Source organism: Apus apus, chromosome 1 (assembly GCF_020740795.1).
Source record: "Apus apus isolate bApuApu2 chromosome 1, bApuApu2.pri.cur, whole genome shotgun sequence".
In the NCBI taxonomy this organism is placed as follows: Eukaryota; Metazoa; Chordata; class Aves; order Apodiformes; family Apodidae; genus Apus; species Apus apus.
Genome location: NC_067282.1, coordinates 62,102,654 through 62,124,655, shown reverse-complemented (window position 1 = coordinate 62,124,655; position 22,002 = coordinate 62,102,654). Strand labels below are relative to the sequence as shown.

General features: G+C 39.5%; 2 protein-coding genes across 5 annotated transcripts in view; one reads left to right on the top strand and one right to left on the bottom strand.

Annotated features, from left to right (window-relative positions):
• The window catches only part of RGPD4 (RANBP2 like and GRIP domain containing 4), a 31,992-nt gene extending 11,758 nt beyond the window's left edge, over window positions 1-20,234 (top strand). Inside the window, exons 16-30 of one of the 4 annotated variants that reach the window (XM_051616634.1) lie at window positions 303-485; window positions 558-641; window positions 1,172-1,310; window positions 1,485-1,582; window positions 2,114-6,710; window positions 7,655-7,732; window positions 11,846-12,031; window positions 13,425-13,517; window positions 14,393-14,586; window positions 15,082-15,310; window positions 15,843-15,941; window positions 16,114-16,259; window positions 17,216-17,489; window positions 17,637-17,971; window positions 19,657-20,234. In XM_051616634.1, the coding sequence (XP_051472594.1) occupies window positions 303-485; window positions 558-641; window positions 1,172-1,310; window positions 1,485-1,582; window positions 2,114-6,710; window positions 7,655-7,732; window positions 11,846-12,031; window positions 13,425-13,517; window positions 14,393-14,586; window positions 15,082-15,310; window positions 15,843-15,941; window positions 16,114-16,259; window positions 17,216-17,489; window positions 17,637-17,971; window positions 19,657-19,962 (7,041 nt within the window). In that variant the 3' untranslated portion in view covers window positions 19,963-20,234. Of the gene's footprint in view, window positions 1-302; window positions 486-557; window positions 642-1,171; window positions 1,311-1,484; window positions 1,583-2,113; window positions 6,711-7,230; window positions 7,256-7,654; window positions 7,733-11,845; window positions 12,032-13,424; window positions 13,518-14,389; window positions 14,587-15,081; window positions 15,311-15,842; window positions 15,942-16,113; window positions 16,260-17,215; window positions 17,490-17,636; window positions 17,972-19,656 lie in introns of those variants that run through there. The other 3 variants (XM_051616625.1, XM_051616644.1, XM_051616653.1) reach the window with 3 other exon arrangements.
• The window catches only part of SEPTIN10 (septin 10), a 963,730-nt gene that overhangs the window by 455,346 nt on the left and 486,382 nt on the right, over window positions 1-22,002 (bottom strand). The window lies entirely within an intron of this gene.

Sequence of the window (22,002 nt, the reverse complement as noted above, 5' to 3'; positions counted from 1 at the left end):
AAACTGAGTGACTTCTGTAACTTATCAGATCAGGCAATATTCTGACTGCTCTGCAGACAAAAGCTTTACTGTAAGCAAATAGCTTTTATCACTATCTTTTTATAGAGGTTGATAGTTTGATAAAATAGAATTAATGTTTGTGTTAATTGTTTTCTTATATTTAAAAAGTTTAGAGCTGTGCTGAAAAAAACAATATTTGTGTAATGAAAGCCTTGTGAATTGTTCTGCCAGAGTCCTGAATGTAACCTGTCTTGCTGTGAGGGAGAATACAATCATGATGCCTGTTTCAAATAATTTTGTAGCTGCCTGTGTCTATTGATACTGTGAGGGAAATGCTAGATACAGTGATCCAGGAGCTTGGCGAGAATGGTGAAGAGGGAAGTCCTGTCTTCAGAAATGGTCTGCCACAAGCTGTAGATTCAGAGATGAAACATTCCACTCCATCACCACCTAAGTTCTCTCTTTCGCCAACCAAGACCTACAAGGTATGTTAGCTAGCTATTATTTCAGGAAATTTTCAGGTGTGAATAAAAATTAATTAACTTTTTTTTTCCTAGTTTTCTCCTAAAACTCCTCCTCAGTGGGCAGAAGATCACAGATCTCTCCTTCAAATGATCTGTCAGCAAGTCGAAGCTTTAAAGGTAAACAATTTTGTCACCGTATTCACTGAAGAACAGGCGGCCTTTTAGTTACAGTAAGAATTTAGTGATAATAGCATGGGCTAGCATACTGCTCCTGGACTACTACTTAAATCAGTGAAATTATCCTCTGTAAACATCTGCCTAAAAGGAGTGCAAGGGTTAGTATTTTTTGTTTAAAAACTTACCTGGGACTTGGACAGGGGTACAGAGGTAACTCTTCTAAGGACCGTATGCAGAAAGAGTTGTGTTTTCATCAATTTGGTTCTCATCCATTTGGTTCTGGTTTTTTGTTTGGCTTGTTGTTTGTTTGTTTTTTTACTTCTGGCTTTAGAACACAATCTTAGTATTTCATACTGCATGGGCAGATCTTGGATGATTTTGGCAGATACCTCTTGACTTACTCATTTTTGTTTTCCAAGCTTGAATATGCTTTTAAATAGCAAAAGGGTAGGGACCATTCCTTAGATTTTCTTCTACAAATACCTGTGTAGTACATACTTACACTCCTGATGGGCACACTGTCTTGACAGAATGAAATGCAAGAAATGAAACTTAATAATTCCAATTCAAATGCATCATCTCATCGGTGGCCTACTGAGAACTATGGGACAGATACAATGTCAGAGGGTTATCAGAGAGCACAAAATCTTCATGAAGCTCCATTAACAGGTAAGTTCCTGCTGAATCTTTTTATCTAAAAGCTTAGCTAAACCAAGTAAGGCTTCTGAAAATATTGCAGAAAGATTTTAATGATTCATAAGTAAAAACTGATTTCTGGGAGAGTCCATTTAAAACATCAACAAAAAATTGAGTATTAACTGTTTTCGTGTTGCTCCTTTTCAGTTGCTACCACTGGCCCATCAGTTTACTACAGCCAGTCACCTGCCTATAACTCCCAGTATCTTCTCAGAACTGCTGCAACCAATGTAACACCAACAAAGGTGGGAACAGATCTATCCACTTAAGCTGCTTCTGGTGATGTACTGAAAATGATTGCTTTTGATTCTATGTGTAGTTGGATGTAACTGCCGTTCCTTATATAGGTAGTACTTGGTAAACTTGGACTGGTAGTGAAAAATTGATAGTTCAGCTTTCTGTGTAACTTTCGGGATGTTTGGTTTGGGCAGAAAAGCCAGCAAAATGTCTGTTATGTTAGTACATGTTCCCTGCAGAGTATGTGTGGTAGCACTTTTATTTTTTTTCCCCCAAAGTAGATGGCAAAAGAGAATGGGGCTTTCAAGGGCTATTTTTCATAAGGAAGAAAACTCATCTTGTGCCTTTTTTTCAATGTTTGCTTTCAGATGCCCTTCACGATTTGAAATAGTCCTTTTAAGCAAAGTTAAAATTAGTTTAGATTTAAGTTTGTGTGAAAGCATGCCCTGCTTTTAAGAGTGTGTTATGTGAGCACAGTAAGACTTTGTCCTCTTTGTTGTCATTATATGCAAATCAATTGTTTTCTGCCTTTTATGTAGGCTCCTGTCTATGCCATGAACCGACTTACACCTCAGCAACATATCTATGCTTATCAACAACCGATGCATACACCACCTCTGCAAAACACTTCTGCTTGTATGTTTTCCCAAGACATATATAGCACACCTCTGCGTTTCGATTCTTCTGGCACTGGACTAATTTCTCCTCATGGGGGTGATGATTATTACAATTACAGCGTTCCACAGGCAAGCACAAATCCACCATTGCCTGAACCAGGCTATTTCACAAAGCCTTCAGTCCCTCCACCGACTTTAAAGCCTCCAGAGTCAAAAGTGATGGAATTTTCTAAACCTAAATTTGGACAGCCAGGAACAGCAGAAGGATCAAAAACATCCCTGCCAACACCAGCACAGCCGAGTCAGTCAACAACTTTTAAATTCAACACTAACTTCAAGTCTAATGATGGAGACTTTACCTTTTCTTCTCTTCAAGTTGCAGCACAGCCTCGTGATGCAGTTTTTAATAGCAATGAAAACCTCTTGGGTCTTCTGACATCTGACAAACCTTTGCAGGATGATAGGTACATGGAACAAAAACCGGTTATCGATCACACAAATGGTCAAAGAAGTGTTTTCAGTTTTGGCAGTAAAAACATTCCAAGCATGTCTTTTAGAGAAAATGTGGGACAAAATGCACATAAAAACCTGGGTTTTGAGAAGAGCGATGTGTTTAGTGTCCAAGAACCAAGCAAGCCTGTGTTTATGGCTTCAAATTCAGACTTGGCCAATAGAAGTCATGAGACAGAGGGAGGAAGCACCCATGGTGGAGATGAGGATGATGATGGTCCTCATTTTGATCCTGTGGTGCCACTTCCTGACAAGATTGAAGTAAAGACAGGTGAGGAGGATGAAGAAGAATTCTTCTGCAACAGAGCCAAGCTCTTTCGTTTTGATGCAGAATCTAAAGAATGGAAAGAAAGGGGTGTTGGAAATGTGAAAATACTGAAACACAAAGTATCTGGCAAATTTCGTCTCTTAATGAGGCGGGACCAAGTGCTGAAAATCTGTGCAAATCACTACATAAATACTGATATGAAATTAATTCCTAATGCTGGATCAGATAAATCATTTGTATGGCATGCTTTAGATTATGCAGATGAGTTGCCAAAACCAGAACAACTTGCAATTAGATTTAAAACACCTGAGGAAGCAATGCTTTTCAAAAGTAAGTTTGAGGAGTCACAGAATATATTAAAAACCTTGGAATCAAATGTTGATACATCTGTGACTCAGAGTAGTGGGACTGCAAGAGAAACAGCAAATCAGGACATCAAGGAGCCTAGCAGATCCATTTCTGGGACCCTGAACTTTGGCTTTCAGTTTCCAAAAGATGGAGTGAGCAGTGAATCTGAGAGCAAAGGCAGCCTTCCAGCTGCATCAACTGCACCTGGCCCTACCTCTTTTTCATTTGGAAAGGAAGCCTCACAAACCTCTTCTGGTGGGTTTGGGCAGCATCTCTTGAAGAAGGATCAATGGGAGTGTAAAGTGTGTTTAGTTCGAAATGAAGCAACTGCAAAGAATTGTGTATCATGTCAAAGACCAAATCCAGATATGCAGGAAACACATGGCAACCCATTAGCTGAATCTGATCCAAGTTTCAAAGCCAGTGGTAACACTATGCAGGACAAATTTGGATCTGCTTTTGCTAAAAAGGAAGGTCAATGGGACAGCACTGTCAGTTTAGTAAGAAATGAACCCACTGCCTCCAAGGGTGTTGCCTGCCAGAATCCAAACAAAACTAATACAGCAGTATCTAGTCAACAAACTTCCTTTAAATTTGGCCAGGCAGTTGCTCCAAAGTTTGGTCAAAATGACTTGGGAACTGCTTTTTCTAAAAAAGAAGGTCAGTGGAGCTGCTCAGTATGCCTAGCCCAAAATGAAGCAAAAGATGTGAACTGTCATTCTTGTCAGAATCCCAACTCACAAAGTCAACCAAATGTCCCTGTACCTACACCTACTGTTCCGGCATCCACTGCTCCCAAGTTTGGTTCTATTGCTGATGCAAGTAAGCCACAGAAAAATGGATTTGAAGGGCTTTTTGCTAAAAAGGAAGGGCAGTGGGATTGTAGTACATGTCTTCTGAGGAATGAAAGTTCTTCACCAGTCTGTGTAGCCTGCCAAGCACCAAATCCATCTGGTAAGCCTGCTGGTGATGCTTCATCATCTCCTACTTTTGGCTTGAAAAGTAAATTATCTGAACCTGATGGAGGACAGTTGGCAACAGGCTTTAAGTGTGATTTCTTAGGAAAGGGTTTTAAATTTGGTCATGTTGAGCAAGGCAAGACACCAGCATTTACATTTCAGATTCCTTCCGATGCTGAAGCGAAGCCCGCAAAGGAAGGATTTAGCTTTTCAATGCCGGTGCCTGGAGGTGGATTTAAGTTTGGGATACAGGAGTCTGGTAAAAATGCCACTAAGAAAGATGAGCCATCCAAAGAGTGTACAAGTGGCTTAAAAAGTGTTAATGAAAAAGACAAAAAGGAAATGCCTTCAGATAGTGGAACTGCATTCCAATTTCAAGAAACAGCAAACAAGGAGAAAGGCGACTTTGTTTTTGGGCAAAATAGCAGCACTTTTACTTTTGCCGAGCTTGCAAAAAGTACTCCCATGGAAGGCTTTCAGTTTGGCAAAAAAGACCCTAACTTCAAAGGCTTTTCAGGTGCAGGTGAAAAGCTCTTTTCTTCGCAAGATTCTAAAACGGATCACAAAGCAAACACATCTGCTGACCTTGGTGAGAAGGATGATGATGTGTATAAGACAGAGGACAGTGATGATATCCATTTTGAACCTATAGTTCAGATGCCTGAAAAAGTAGAACCATTTACAGGAGAGGAAGATGAGAAAGTGTTATACTCCCAAAGAGTAAAGCTGTTCAGGTTTGATTCAGAAACAAGCCAGTGGAAAGAACGTGGGGTAGGCAACCTGAAGATTCTTAAAAATGAAGTTAATGGCAAAGTAAGAATATTAATGCGGCGTGAGCAGGTACTGAAGGTGTGTGCAAATCACTGGATAACAACAACAATGAACTTGAAACAGCTGTCTGGCTCAGACAAAGCATGGATGTGGATGGCCAATGACTTCTCAGATGGTGACGCGAAGTTGGAACAGCTGGCAGCAAAATTCAAGACGCCAGAGCAGGCTGAGGAGTTCAAACAGAAGTTTGAAGAATGTCAGAGGCTACTACTAGATATACCACTGCAGACACCTCATAAACTTGTTGATACAGGTAGGACAGCTCAGCTTATACAGAAAGCAGAAGAAATGAAGTGTGGCTTAAAAGATCTCAAAACATTTCTGACAGATGACAAAACTAAACTGTCAGAAGAGGAAAATGTAAACTCTCTCTGTGCCGGTGGTACTTCTGATCTGGTTATAAAGCCTCATGCTGAAAGTACTGGGCCTACTCTGGAGTGGGATAACTATGACTTGCGTGAAGAGGCATTGGATGATAGTGTGAGTAGTTCTGTATATGCATCACCTCTTGCAAGTAGCCCTGTAAGGAAAAATCTATTTAGATTTGGCGAGTCTACTACAGGTTTTAGTTTCAGCTTTAAATCTGCCTTGAGCCCATCCAAATCTCCTGCCAAACAGAACCAGAGTAGAACATCAGTAGGCACAGATGAAGATTCTGATGTTACTCAAGAAGAAGAGAGAGATGGGCAGTACTTTGAACCTGTGGTACCTCTGCCTGATCTCGTGGAAGTGACCAGTGGTGAGGAAAATGAACAAGTTGTCTTCAGTCATAGAGCTAAGCTCTACAGATACGACAAAGACACTAATCAGTGGAAAGAGAGAGGTATTGGGGATATCAAGATATTACAGAACTATGACAACAAACAAGTACGTATAGTAATGAGAAGAGACCAAGTACTAAAACTCTGTGCTAATCATAGAATAACACCAGATATGAATATGCAACAAATGAAAGGATCTGATAGAGCATGGGTATGGACTGCATGTGACTTTGCAGATGGGGAAAGGAAAGTAGAACTTCTAGCTGTGCGATTCAAGCTGCAAGATGTTGCAGACTCATTTAAGCAAATTTTTGATGAAGCAAAGCATGCCCAAGAGAGAGAGACACTGATAACACCTCTTTCTTCGCGTGCCAACACACCGAAGGAATCTCCGTGCGGTAAAAACGCTGTTGCTGTGCTAGAAGAAACTACCAGAGAAAGAACTGACCTCAGCCATAGTGATGATACTTCTGATGTAACTGTCGAGGTTGCAGAGTCGTCAAACACTTCTGAAACGCCAACAAAAACAGTGGTTTCTCCTCCTAAGTTTGTATTTGGATCTGAATCTGTAAAGAGCATTTTCAGTAATGAAAAGTCAAAGACGTTCACATTTGGAAATACTTCGGCCACGGGTTCTCTCTTTGGCTTCAGCTTTAATCCTCCAAGAAAAAGTGAAGACAATACTGCAACGTCTCAGAGCTCAACAGAGAAAGAACTGGAAGTCTCTGAACCACCAAAAAGTTCTAGTGCTCCTCAGAAGCCTTTAGGCAGCAAGGCAGACAACTTGCCTATTTCAGCACAAGATGGACCTAGTAACTTCTCATTTAGAATTCTGGAAAAAGGTGAGTGTCATTTGAAATAGTAATTTTTTCAACTACACAGCTTATTAAGTAAGTCATCTCTATGCTGTGCATTAGTCTTTTTAACTAATGGAGTGTATTTTAAGTAATAATTATTTTAATATAAAAATTAATGTGTAATGCAGGATGGAGTTTTGATTAGTGAAAAAGGGGGTTTCAGGTTGGAGCTGTAACTCTGAAGTGCTGTACCTGAATCTCAGACTTAAGTTCTTGAAAAGGAGCTGTGGATTCACTCTTGAGAATTAAATAGCTAGTTGTATTGATAGCGTATGTATCTGGGCCTCTGCTCTGAGCAGTAAAGTGTGAGAACAGCAAATGGATGCTTCAGCTAAAAATATAACTATCCCCATGATTGCACAGATGGGTATTCTAAAACTACTCTCTCCCTGTACATTTGTTTGAAGTCTTAATTATTGGCCTCTGCGATTTCAGATGTGTAGCTGAAATAACACCAAGATGTTAACCTCTTTTCTAGCCTGAAAAGAGATCATGAGATTATACAGTTCTACGGTTCCTGATACTGAAAAGTATGTACTTGCAGAAGCTGTGGCTGTGACATGCCACGATAATGTGTTGAAGTGTTTTTGTGAGAAGAATAGAATTTACTAGCATTTTAATGGTAGGGTGTTTCTCTTTGAAGGTTTTTGTGTGCAGCTTCCTATCAGTGCAAGGCTATTTAATCAGTTGATAGTTCTTAATTTATATACTATTCTCAGAATTAGGGAGACATACTATCTGTTTTTTTTACCTGAAGTAAAATAAAGTGACATGGTAGAAGATAAAAGCTGCAGTCTATTCACATGGGTTGGATAAGCTTGTGTAGAATTAACAGATGAAATTTCCTACTATGAAATATGACTGTAGTTCCAGAACATAGATAAGTCTGTTTTACCATTTTAAAATTCCAAACAATTTATTTTCTATAGGATTTAATTTTAACCTTTTTAAATCTAACCCAATGGCCTTTTGGACAAGCACATCTTCCTTGCAACATGATAGTAAAGGTATTTGCATACTGCACTGAATGTGTGATAGAAACACTTTAGCAGGCATGGACAGTAACCCAACTGTGGCAAAGCAGATGGCTCAGTAATCTTTATAATTAACATGCATGCTGAAGAAGACTACTTAAAATTGTGTCTGATTTCTGTATTTGTCCTACTGGGAGAACGTTTCTAGCTCTGATTATGTTAATGTGAGCTAGCACAATGAATGGCCCTGTTTAAGCTTTTGGCTTCAGTTTGCCTTATTTTCTGAGTGTATCTACCTTGCATTTCTCCGTCATGGTTTTACTGAACATGCACACTGTATCTCTAAAATTTCCCTTTCCTAAATAAATCTTCCTGGTATTTTTAGAGAATACATCTCTTAGTAGTAGAGGTTTCCACTTCAGTGAAATATGCTTGAAGAGATCAAGACATATCCAGTACAACATTTGAATTTATTTAGCTTCTCTTGGAAATGTTTAATTCCATTTCCCAGTTATGAATATGTCAACTACTGCACTTTTAAAAATAAGAAGTGGACAGAAATGAGCCAATTTCTTAGCTATGGCTTGTGTATATATATACTTTATGTATAATAGGAGGTCTACCATAGCAGGTCAGAAAACATTTTCTGAGTAACCAATTTGTTTATATTTAGAACCAGTAAACAGAACTCGTACAGCTTATAGTTTGATTACATGTCATTATAGGATGTTACTAATGGGGCTTCTTTTAAGTATGATTGCTGCAAGCATACTCACACAGTACAACAGTGTTTTCATTTTGAAAAGCAAATTTTTATTCTAGTCTGCACAAGACAGACTCCTAATGTCAGTGTCTTACATTGTTTAAAAATGTCAAAACATGATTTTCCCAAAATTATATTTCTAGAGAAGCTGCTCTTACATGAACCGTTTCTGTTTGTAGCCATCCCTGTGCATGGGGTTTCTTAACAATTCAGTTTTATTTTAATGATTCTGTGTCCATAATGTGAAGTGATTAAGCATTCTCCACCAATGCATACATGCAAGAACTTTTGCTGCCTCAAATTGATGATCCTGTATTTGTATTACAGGTGTGTGAGAGGGTGGGTGTGTGCAGTAAAAAAAAAAAAACAACCAAAATATGCCTTTCTGGTACTTCAGACTGTTCTTCATTTCTACTTTTCTGATAACTAGGATATTATTGTATGCTTAGTGGTTTATTTACAGCTGCTAATTTTCAGTGTAGCTGTTTGATGGCTTTGTTTTGAGCCCTTAACTCAGCAAATGACTTTGAGAAGTCCTTTCTAAATTAGGTTTTGAAGCCTACCCAGTACAAATATAATATGAGGCTTTCTTATGAGGAATGTCTTTTGGGGACCAGCTACTGAATTGTGCTGGAGCAACATTCCAAAGAAATGTAGCCTCATAGTTGTTCTGCACCTCCATGTAAAATATTTAAAGTCAAGTAGTTTGGAAGTGCCTTATAAGACTGAATCAAAGTTATGTCAGTAGCATGTTACTGGATCAGTTACGTGCCTTAAGGTTTAAACTCTACTGCTTTTCTGTAATATCCAGAAGATACTCACTGATACATGCATGAGAAAAAAAATACCAGTATTTTGACTAGTTTGGTATTTAGGCTTACCTGGTTTTAATGTCAGTTGAAACAAAGGCAAAAAATTAATACACTAGTAAAAAGAACTGTTGTGCATGCTATTGTTCTTTATTTTTGCTTCCATATACTAACAGTGTTTTGTGTGAACTTTTTCCCTTGAGTAGAAAGTTCTATTGTAACAAAACCAACAGTCTTTTAAGAATGTTGTATGTATGCATGGCTCCTTGTTTTCATGGCTGCTTGTGAAGATACATTTAAGCTGTTTGCAGTATTTTTTAATAAGAAAAGTTAACTTTCTTGTGGTAAGGTTTAGTAGAAAATTACTTAACTGAACCAGTGGCCATCTTGCTTAGCCATTATATTCTTAGGGGAAATACATGTTGTAGTTTTAATCTTTGTTGTTGGACTCCTTTGTCACTTTGACTGGATGTTTGGAACATGAGAATCTTAATCCAGTGTTTGGTAGGTCAGCTTAATGGAGAACTTTACCTATGGATTAATCTGAATAGGCTTTTTAATGTATTTCTCTTACTCATCTAGTTTTCTCAATATCTACTGAAAGAGGCTGCATGATCATTCATTCAGGAGTGCTGTCTGTCTAATATGATGGACTAGCTTAAATTAAAGGTGGCTCAAACTTTTGCCATCTACTTGACTGATTTGGGAGGAATGAATTTGTTGTTGTTGAAGGTGCACTTTTGAAAATTCTCATATCCTAAAGCAGGCTATTTTTTACCTTTAATGGCTGTAAGACTAAATACTCCACAATTAAACCTTTGTGGTGAACTTTATGCAAACTTACTCCTTACTCCGTCCAATTGAGACACTTGTTTAACTAATCTGAGTGAATGAAGCCCATGCTAATATGCAGGATACCTACATATCTTGATAACTTGGTGCTAGATGTACTCCTAATTCTTAAATCAGTTAAGGTTAGTGAGTTTTTTGCAGAAGATTTCAAAGATATGAAAGCATCTAAAGCCTGCAGTCATTATGTGAACTTGGAAATTTGCTGTTTGAGGATTTTATCCTACGCTTACTTTATACAGGCTCAGAGGAGCTACTGAGATCTAAAAAAAAAAAACAGGTGAGCAAAAAGGATTGCTCCACAAGACTTTGTGTTGGTAATGGTTTGAGCTACACTCTGGTATATAAATGCCTGAAATTATTAATTTGTAATCAAAGCAAGAGTCAAGTTGGGCAAAGGTTGGAGAGGGGACACTTTAAAATAGGACTTAAATTTGAACTAGTACTTTGCCTTTACTGTCCTTTATATTGTTCCTAATCTACTGGAATATACTGGTAGGAAAGTACTTTTAAAAAGCAGACTTATTCTAGTGTCTCAGTTGTGCCAGGGTGTCAAGGAGCATGTATGTAAACATTACATTTCTCTTTTGCCCTTTTCTCCTCTTGCAATGATGAATATCAAGTTGAGTGAGCAGGAAAATCAGCATTCCTCAGGAACTTAGTAGTAGTCTGGTTACTAGCTGCGGCTTTAAGTTCCCACAGATGACTACCTTGTGCCACAAACTTCACAAATATTTTCTAATGAAAGAGCATTGAGCTTTTGAGAGAACTTTTCAAATTCTGCTGACTAGTTTAACTCAAATATAGAGAATTCTAACAAATAGGTTGACTTGTTGAAGTAATCAGATGCTTCTTAGAAGCAGCTGATGAATGGTTATTGATGGGCTTAGGGGGTAATTCTTATAAATAGTTAGCAATTTTTTTTTTCACACTTATATCAAAGCTCCCCCCCCAAAACAACACCAAAACCCAACCCAAACAAACAAAACCCCAACCAAACAATATATGATGCTTGAACTAGTATATCCTCCCACTTTGCTTCCAGTCTCTTAATAAACTAAAATCTTTGTTTGCATATCTGTCTGCTTGTTCATATGGTCATAAGTTTTTCTGCAGTTTGCTCTTTACTTTTGTATCAATGAAATTTTCAACAACTGCTATTATGGTAAATGAAGATTAACTACTAAAAAGCTCAGATTTCCCATAGGTAATCTGAAATTAGTTCTATTCAGTTGCTGTTTAATGTTTTCTAGCACTTTTAAGCAATTCAGCAGGACATATTGCTGTAAATAGATTTACTTTCTCGTTTTTCAGGCCTGAAGTTTGCCTTTCTACTTCTAGATCACACCTGTATCCCTCTTTTCTATAGTCTTATTTTGTTTGAGGTGACGTTTAGTTAAATAATCCTTGTAATGATATACAGGCCTTGTAACAGGCTTCTTTCTGCTCCAATACTTGAATTTCAAAGGTGGTAGAAGAGGATGTAGTTAGGTATGCAGGTTAGAATTTCTTAAATTTTGACAGGTTGGTGTGTCCTAGCATCCTGTAACTTTGATTTTTTGTTTGTTTGTTTCCTGGGAATGAGTAGAAAATACGTAGGCTCCAAATGTGTTTCTCACTGCCTTAGAATTAATTCAGCTCTGTAATAACAGCAGTGTTAGGTTAATGTTATTCCCTGTTCTGAAAGTACTTCGTTTTAATGGTTTGTTCAATTTCTGTAAAAAGCTGAGAAGACAATGGCAGAAGATGATCTTCCATCTCCCAAAGACACTGATTCATCTGATGAGGTTGTAATAGTTTACGAGTTAACACCTACCCCTGAACAGAGAGCTCTTGCTGGCTTTCTCAAGCTACCTTCAACATTCTTCTGTTACAAGAATAAGCCTGGATATGTGAGTGACGAGGATGATGGTAAGGAGTGCCAAAGTTGATCTTTGTCTTTCTGTGGGGAAGAGGTGTAATACACTGCACTGGTGTGGTCCCACCTTGAAGCACTAGGTGCAGTGTTGGGTACCTCAATATAAGGAGGACACGAAATTACTAAAGTGTGTCAAGAGGAGGGTGACCAAGATGGTGAAAGACATGAAGGGCCTTTCAGACTTACAGGGAGTGGCTGAGGTCACTTTGTTTTTTCAGCTTGAAGAACAGAAGGCTGAGAGGTGACCTCATCATAATTTACAGCTTCCTCAAGGAGGACAGTGGGAGGAGGAGGAGGTGCTCATCTCTCTCTGGTGACCAGTGAAATGGAATTAAGCTGTTGGGGGAAGTTCAGATTGGATATTAAGGTTTATCAAGAAAGGGTCAGTCACTGGAATAGGCTTCCCATGGCAGTGGTCACAGCACCAAGCCTGTCAGAGTTCAAGGAGCATGTGGATGATGCTCTTAATCATACGGTTTAGCTTTAGGTAGTCCTGTGAGGAGTAGGACTCAATGATCCTAATGGGTCCCCTTCCAAATTGACATGTTCTGTGATTCTATAGGTACTATCAGAACCATTAGACACCTGAATATTTTTATTTGGACTGATGGGAAATAGTTCTGTCATCTTCCATATGGCCAAAGATAGGCACTCAGGTCTTCAAAACAGTATGTTACAATGAAGGCCCAGGAATGACTAAAGGGTGTTTGTATTGTTGTCTTATGGGTCTTCACATCGTGTTACCAATGCAGTTGATTAGGTAAGACTAAGTAATCGGATATTTTTGAGCCTAGTCTCATTTGTGCAAGAGGCTTCTGTATCTATTTTTAGAGATAAATACAAGGCAGTCTATAAAAAAAAAAAAAAAATTCAAGTTCCCTAAATGCTAGACTATGATTTTTCTTGTGAAGCAAATTCCTTACACTAAAACTGGAAATATTTTTATATAAAAACTTGCTGCATGCAACTAAGTTACTTTGAATTAATTGAGCAGCAAATAATGTCAAATGGAAGTTCCAAAGCACTGTATTCAACAGAAAATGGGAGTGGTCAGGCTCCTTCCTACAAATGTCTGAGCTTGCTAGTTATATAACAGATCTTCAGTCTCCCCAGTTCTGTTTAGCCGTACTCCTAATAAAATCATCAGTAAGAAATGTGTTTCCTAAAAACGAAACCTGTGCCATGCATCTAGTGTGAGAAGAGTGTCAATAGCATACAGAAGTATATGTATGCCAAACAGGAAGTGAAAATTTACTTGCTGACCTTTAGAACTTCTAAAACAGAAGCAGTAAAATTATGCACATTTACTAGGTTTGTGAGTCGGGAGCAAACTTCTCTGTACTTACTAGGATGATTGAGAACTTACACTTGTTTCCTATTTTTAAGATGAAGACTATGAAACAGCTGTTAAGAAACTTAATGGAAGACTGTATCCCAGCAATTCAGAAGAGAAAAAGAAATTGCAAGATCCTGTAAAAGGTATGTCAAGATAAATAAAATGTATTATATACTGAAATATAGTGTCTAAATGTGATACAAACTTAGTTTTCTGAGATGTTTTGAGAAGTACTGATGCTGGGAGCAGGAAAGCTGCATCTCAAAATACAACTTTAAGCTTTGTATGTTGAATTGTTAGTTAGCAGAAAAGTAGTTTGTGAATGACAAATGTATATTATAGGTGCTCTCTGAACAAGAGTATCAGAGTGTCTTCCTACCTATGCATTCTACGAAGATTTCAGCTTGGCATGATACCGTACAAAACAAAAGTTGTCTACATCTGTGAATACTTGCTACTTCTGCATGTAGTCACATTAAGCTTATGAGCTAATATTGTCCAATTAAAAAATATTTGGTCTTTATACAAAAAATGCAGGTATAGAAGATTGAATTTGCTGCATTATGTTTATGTCTGCTCTGGCTGTGCCTCATACTTCAGTGTTGCATAACTGAAAATCTGGGTAGATACTTCTAGAAGTGAAGTTTGGGGGTTTTTTGAGGATATGTGCTAGAAAGAGGTTGTATGTATATATTGAGCCATCTGAAATAGGAGCAAATGTTGAAGGAAACTAGTAGTAGTGGCAGCTGCAAGATTGAACTCATCCTTGTTGCCTGGAAATTCCCTGATAACAATAGAAAACCAAGTATGATGAGGTTCCAGTTCTCTAGCTGCCTCAAGTGGAGTTAAGTTAGTCTTGAGTGCCACTGTTAAAACAGTAATGCTAGTTGAAAAATTCTTCAAGTCTTACTTCAAGTTACTCTGACTACTATTATTTTATAATATAGGTGCCAAAAAATACTTTGGTATTTAGCTGCCTTCCCAGCTATTTTCCACTAATTTTTATGCTTTGTAGTAGGCATCACAGGAAAAAGTGAATTTGACAATAAAAGAGAATGTGTTACTCCTTGGGAAAAGAAGCCAACTCCTGAGGAGGAGGCTAAAGCAGAGACTCCCCAGGTTCCTCCTACATCTGTCTGTGGTGTCAGCAGTGATACTGAAGATGAGAGTCCAGAAGATGTTCAGACAGAAACTGAAACTGAAGAAACAAAAGTAAGAACTAAATCTTTACTAAACCTTTTGTCATTAAGCTTGTACAATTGCTTCATATACATGCAAGACTTTACATAATTTTCACCTTGTGAGAACTAAAACATCCAGTGGTGAAAATCTGTTTGATGCTTGTGGCTGTGCCTCAAGTCTTTGCCAACACTGAAACAGAAGCTTGGATCTGAAGTTCCTTGGGAAGAGAAAGGAGGTAAAACTGCTCCTAATGTATAAATAAGGACTGATACCAGAAAGTAATAGTATTTTTCTGAAAGCATTCTACTTCAAAGATACTTTGGTTTCTTGTCAAGTTAATATCCAGTGTGTGTTAAGGATAATGAAAACCTTAAGAAAGCTTACAATAATAATTTTTGGTTTTCTTTTAGTGTTTTGGTTTGTTTTGTTTTTTTTCTAAAATGACTGTTCTTAGTCTCCTGAGGAGATGGGTTGAATGCCAGGATCTTTTAGATTATTTGCTTATTACTTTTTCATTAATCTCAGGAGAATGAGGTTGCAAGCTCAGCTGATTTAGTCTGTATCAGTAAGGAAGAAGTACTTGCTCCATCAGCTGGTGAGGTGACAGTATTTGTCCAGTCAGCTACAGACAATGAAGACCCTGATTCCACCACAGACACTGTGCATGTATCACAGACTTCATCAGGAGCTAATGACAAACCTGTAGACTTGTCAACTAAAAAAAGCGATTTGGACTGTTCAGAGTCAACACAAGGTGAGATCAGGGGTATGTTCTGCCTTTTTGTAAGAATTTAAGATGATCTACAGAAAAGCATATTTACATAATGTAGTTGTTGCCTCGGAGAGAAGTAGTACCAATACTGAATTAGAAGCATGAGTATGAATCTAGTAAAAATATGACTACTGGGGGTTGTGATAATTATATAGGTCAAATTCTGGTGTGTTTAGATGGTACTGCTACAGAGGCAGTGCTCGTGTCTGTTGTGTAATTTATATACAAGAGACTTTCTTTCATAAATTTGCTGTTAAATACCACATGAATAGTCACTAGAGCTCTGCGGATCTGCGTAGAAGTAGAATGCTGAAACTCTTTCACAGTCTTGAGCCCTTTCCTTAAACCATAATAAATTACTGTAATTATCATAAGTGTCTTGCAAAGTTTAATTTTATTGGAATGCAAAAATGCCATAGAGACTTCTCCATTTTATTCTTACGATTATATAACAATATAATGCAATTTCTTTAAGACAGAGAAAAAACTTTGACTTCCCCTTCTTATTTGATAGACAATAGAGTCATCTCGTTTGGCTTCGGCAATACTGCAGGCTTGTCATTTGCTGACCTGGCTTCCAAAAACTCTGGAGACTTTGCTTTTGGCTCAAAAGGTGAGTTAAAGTAGTCTCTGAGACAGACACTCAGCTGGATGTCTGCTTCATACAGTACACCTTTTGTGTACATAATTTCTGCTCATTGATCAGGTTAACAACGGTTACTTGGAAGTTTTTGTCAGGAATAAAAAAATACACACAATTTAAAATGTAAATCTCTTAATTGTAGACAAAAACTTCAAATGGGCGAATACAGGAGCAGCTGTGTTTGGAGAGACAGCTCGTAAAGCAGATGAAGACGAAGGTGGTGGTAGTGATGATGAGGTGGTGCATAGTGATGATATCCACTTTGAGCCGATTGTTTCCTTGCCAGAGGTATGGGGACTTCTGGGATATATATATCAACATTAAGATAAACATGTTTGCTAATGCAACAAGATTTTTAAAAAATGCTTTCCTTAACTAACTTTGCTTTCTGTGTTGTGTGCTTTGTTCTGTATTTCTTATGCTGCTGATGTAGAAAACCCTGTTGTTTTAAATCCTAGTACAGTTTAGCAGTAGGGAACTGTCTGGTCCATCAGTTAAAATCTTTCAAAAATTATTTAATTAGACTTTGAGTGCTTATCAGTATGCAAATTTGTACACAACTTGTAAAATCATAGAATGATAGAGGTTAGAAGGGACCTCTGAAGGTCAAGTCCAGCTGCCCTGCTGCAGCAGGCAGCTAAAATTGATTCATTATAGCAGAGCTGAAAACTAAGGAAGGGCAAACTGAGTAACGGTTAGTGCTAATACAACTCAGCTGTGCCTGTGTAGCCATGACTTGCAGATTTAGTTCTGTGAAAGCCATGCAAACTTAACATTTTTACTTTAAGCTAGACAAGAGATTTCTGTAATCACTAAGCAATAGTGATGTAGTACAATTAACCTCACCTGAAGGTAAGGAAACTAACTTTGTTAGTTTGAAAATAAATTTTTAAAGAAAAAGAACAAACAAACCACAGCCCCCCCAAAAAAACAACCAAACAAATCACCCCTGAAGCAAAACAAACGAACATCCACCAAAAGCCATATGCAGCATGGCGAAGTGGTATTGCATAGCTGTAATTAATCTCTAGCAGTGGAATTTATTGGGGTCTTAAATTATTAAAAGGCTGGCTGTTTTACTCATTTAGGTGTGTGGTGAATATCGTGTTGGAGAAAGGAAGATACTGAATAATTTTCCATTGTAATATGTCAGAATCATCATCAGTGTGTGTAATACTGGTTATATTGTTGGTGATGGGGAAACCTCTGGGAAGTCACAGGTACTCCACTGTGCTGTTTTCTAGGTGGAGGTAAAGTCTGGAGAAGAAGATGAAGAAATTCTCTTTAAAGAGAGGGCAAAACTTTACAGATGGGACAGAGAGGCCACTCAGTGGAAGGAGCGTGGTGTTGGAGAGATAAAGATTCTCTTCCATACACAGAAGAAATACTATAGAGTCCTAATGAGAAGAGACCAAGTTCTCAAAGTCTGTGCAAACCATGTCATCACCAAAGAAATGAACTTGGTACCATCTGATATATCAAATAATGCATTAATTTGGACAGCCACAGATTATGCTGGTGAGTTGTTCAGGTTTTTTCTTTTTTCTGGGTGGACTGTACTTTCTGTGGCTTTTTCTTTACCTGGAGATTATAAAGGACAAGAGCAATTAAGTTCTGACTATACTGAATAGGACTAACAAAACCTGTTCTTGGATTTATTTTCAGATGGTGAAGTAAAAGTAGAACAACTTGCAGTCAGATTTAAAAGCCAGGAATTGGCTAATTCTTTCAAGAGGAGGTTTGAAGAATGCCAGCTAAGTTTGTCAGAACTACAGAAGGGACACTTATCTCTGGCAGCAGGACTGTCAAAGGACACCAACCCTGTTGTGTATTTTGAAGTTTCTGCTGATGATGAACCTTTAGGACACATAACCATGGAGCTGTTCTCAAATATTGTCCCTCGAACTGCTGAAAATTTCAGGGCCCTGTGCACAGGAGAGAAAGGATTTGGATTCAAGAACTCTAGGTTTCACAGAATAATCACTGACTTTGTGTGTCAGGTAAGCATAACGGGAAGATTCTACATTCAGAGGATGAGGTGCATCTCGATTAACAATGGCACTTCAAAAATGACTTATACAGGACAGCATGTTCTTGTTGGTAGCATGATCTCAGTGTGAAAAATATTCTCATCTGCCCTTTCCCTAAACGGAGATGAGAAATGGTGCAGGCAGCACGTGCTGCCCAAAGTCAAATGCTTTTTACGGGTGTCTGCCAGCTGCCTGATGCTTTAGTGTTTCCTAGTATTGCCATGCTAGTGTGGAAGCAAAAACTGAGATAGAGATCTCCTCTGGCAATGGACAAGGGGCCTGTTGCTGAAGAGCAAACCAAGGAAAGTCAGGGTTCCCAAAACTACTGTTCAGCCTTCTCTCTTTACAGAGAGGAACTTTGTATGCTTACCTGCTAAGAACACTTACTTTCCAAGTTTCTTTCATTTTGAAGTACACTTTATATTTCAGATAACGTGCAAATATTCAAAATACTTTAGATACACAAGTTTTCATCTAAAAGAAGTTCTCTAGATCTCATTATCATGCATTGGCCTGTTCCTTAAATACTTGACTAGGAGTTTTCACTAAGCATATCAGCCTGCAATGCATCTGAACCCCACTGTGGACAGTGTTGGTTTTAAACCTCTGTGTGCATTCAGTAGGACTAACAAGTTCTTTACAAATGCTGAAGAGATTTATTGCTGCTCAGGTAGACCTTTACTAAAATTCTCATGAATAACTGAACGTGAGTTTTAGTGACTTGTAACAAGCAGAATGGCCCGACTTCCTTACACACTACATCAATGCTCCTGCATGTTGCTGCCTCCCTGAAGATGAGGCATGACAAACTCAGAAGTAGACAGTAATATATGAATGGCTTGTCACCAGAATAAAAAATTATCCAGTCTCTTGATTAGGTATCACCTGTATCTGGAGTATTCTTTTTGTGGCTTTTTTGTTAAAACTTTGTGCCTTTCTGATAAGGAGAAAGCAATGAGCAGACTTTCTTAAAACAGTTAATTGTTCCCTGACTAAAAGTGATCTTTTATCACATGAAATGAGTATATTCTAAGTCAGCTCTACTTTGTCTGTGTTTTCTCTGGGTACAGTGAGAAACTTCAGTGAGAATTAAGGCTTTCTTTCAAAGATGTGATAACCTGTACTGTCACCTTTGTGTGTCTAGTCAAAATAAACAAGCCAGAAGCTTGCTGCCTTGCAGAAAGGCAAGAGACTACTGCCACAGCTACTACTTGTAAGTAATGTGGCAAAACTGCTACCTGCACAAAAGCAAGAAATTTCTGATCATTGGTACATTACCTTTTTTCAGGTGGTCAATTTTGTGCCTGCAGGGACTAAGCAAGGACAGGCCCTGCATGAGGAAACACAGGTCCCAGCTATCAGGGCCAAGAGATGCAGGAAGCAGGCCATGGAAAAGACAGGCCTAGGACTTCTCACCATGTAGAGCAGAGGATAAAATGCTCTGTTCAGAATAAACAAAGGATAAACTTTCTGCTTCCATGAACAAAGCTGCTGAAGCTGGGAAGCCCTTTATCTAAGTAAATATGGTACTTGTGAAAACTAAGAATGTGCTCCTCCAAAGCTAAGTCTTTACTGTTGAGAAGGAATATAATTGTGTGGTTGGTTTATGTTTTGGCACTTGACAGTTAATGCTGTACTCTTTTTTTTATTTCAAGGGAGGTGATATAACTAACCATGATGGTACAGGTGGAAGATCAATTTATGGAACAGCATTTGAAGATGAGAATTTTGAAGTGAAACACACTGGTCCTGGATTGCTGTCAATGGCAAATAAGGGCAGGGATACAAATAATTCTCAGTTCTTCATAACACTTAAAAAAGCAGAACACTTGGACTTCAAGCATGTAGTATTTGGGTTTGTCAAAGATGGAATGGATGTTGTGAAAAAGATTGAATCCTTTGGTTCTCCTAAAGGGCTAGTAAATGGAAGAGTTGTCATTACAGACTGTGGGCAAATATAGTGATTGCATTGAGTATGCAGATGTTTAGCAGTATAAATCGGTATTTACATGTTATTGACTATAATTATTTCAACTTCTTAAAATGGACACTTCTGATGTATAAATGTAAAATTACACCTTATAGTTGGCTTTTCTATGTGTTCTAATTGATTTTTTTGCATGTTAATAAAAAGTTCAGACACTGGTATATTTCAGGTGTATTTGTGTTATCCTGACCTATTTGTATTAAATGTCAGATTTTAAAAATAAAATCTTAGTCTTGTTAAAATAAATGTCTTGTCTTCACTCTGGTTTGTGTAAAAAACAAAACAAGCTTGTCTTCTTTGCCTTCCTGGTTTTATAAATCTCTGCCTTGAATATGAACGTGGTAAGTGCTAATTGCTGAAGGCCTTTGAAACTTACCATGTTGATGCACAGGAACAAGTTGAGGCAGCAGGTAGATGCTGGTTTATGCTGTTTAAGGTCTCTGGTCACTTGAGTGTTTAAATTCTCAAATTTTCTTTTTTTTTTTTTGGTAGAGAAGTGTACCAGCTTTTTTTGGTACAGACAGTGTTTCTAAATTACTCAGTTCATTGAAAACCCTCTTAATTGCTACTGGGGTGCTAGCAGGAATGATGTGGTATCCTCCAGTGCTTACTGCTATCCTAATGTTTATCAGCTTCATTTCATGTGGCAGACTTCTCTGACCTCACTGCACAACTGAATGACTGCAGCCTACATCTGACCAGGGGCATTTTGTCTTCTAAGACTTTATTAGTACTCACTATGCATGAATAAATGTGGTGTGTTTTTTTTTTTTTTTTTAAACTTCTCAACAGCTCAGTGCTGGCTTTATCGATGAGTGTTTTTTTCAAGGTAATCAATTTGCCCTTATTATCTGTTAAGTTGGAAATACGTAACTTAAGTATTCAGCCTTTAAGGTATTTTGGGTGGTTTCGTTGGGGTTTTTTGTGGTGTTTTTTTAGTTTTGTTTTTTGAGGGGTGGTGTGTGTGTGTGTATTTTGTTTTTTTCTTCTAAGGAGGCTCCTGAGCAAATACCTCTTCCATAAGCATTAGAGTGTTCGAAGGATGTAAGAAACCCGGTAGGATTTTGCTTGGACGTGGGTTAACACAGAACCACGGAAGGGTCTGGAAGGGACCCGAAAGCCCCTCTCGTTCCGAGCCCCGTGCAGGGGCAGGGACCCCTTTCACCGCCCCCATCCAAGCCCCCTCCACCCTTCCCTCCCCCGCCGCTTCCCGCTGACGGGGCAGGTGCCTCCATCCCGGGACGCGGGGCTGGCGGATCCCTGCGCAGGGATCCCGCGGCTGGGAAGCGGCAGCCGCAGGGAAGCGCTGTCCCGCTGAAGGGGGCAGGGAACCAGCCGCTGCCGCGGCGGGCGGTGGCGGGGCCGGCTCTGCCCGCCTCCAGGCCCGGCGGAAGGGAGAGCGGCCCCGTTCCCCCGTAACCCCCCGGCCCGCCCGGTTCCCGCTCCTCGGCGGCCCCCGGGGCTGGGAGGGGGGGGGAAGGGGCTGTGCGCACGCGCCGGCCCGGCCCCGCCCCACGAGCGCCTGCGCGCGCCGCCGGCGGGCGGTGGCGGTTGGTTCGAGCGCGAGCGGCGGGACATGGAGGGTCCCGGGCCGGGCCTGGGGCGGGACGTGGAGGCTCCTTCCGCCCGGCGGCTGCAGCGGCGCTCCCGGCGGGGGCCGGCGGGGGTGAGACGGCACGGCCGGGGCGGCAAGGCCGGGGGAGGGAGGTGGGAGGAGGGGGAGAGCCCTTCCTCCTTGCCCGGTGCCTGGAGGCGCAGGGAGGGGTCGGTGTGCCCTCCCCTGGGGTCCATTGCCAGCGCTGTCGTGTGACGTACGGGCACGGTGTGAGAGCCGAAAACGGGATTTAGACAGGGTTGTTTAGGAGCTTACAGGAACCGTGTGTTCTTCCCTTGCCTGAGCTTGACATTTCCCTGGAAATTGCGATTCCCAAAACGCAGTCTGAGCTGTCAGCTGAGCAAGCTCCTATGTGAAACCTCTTAGAAGTAATACACTGGCCATGTATGAAATACAGGT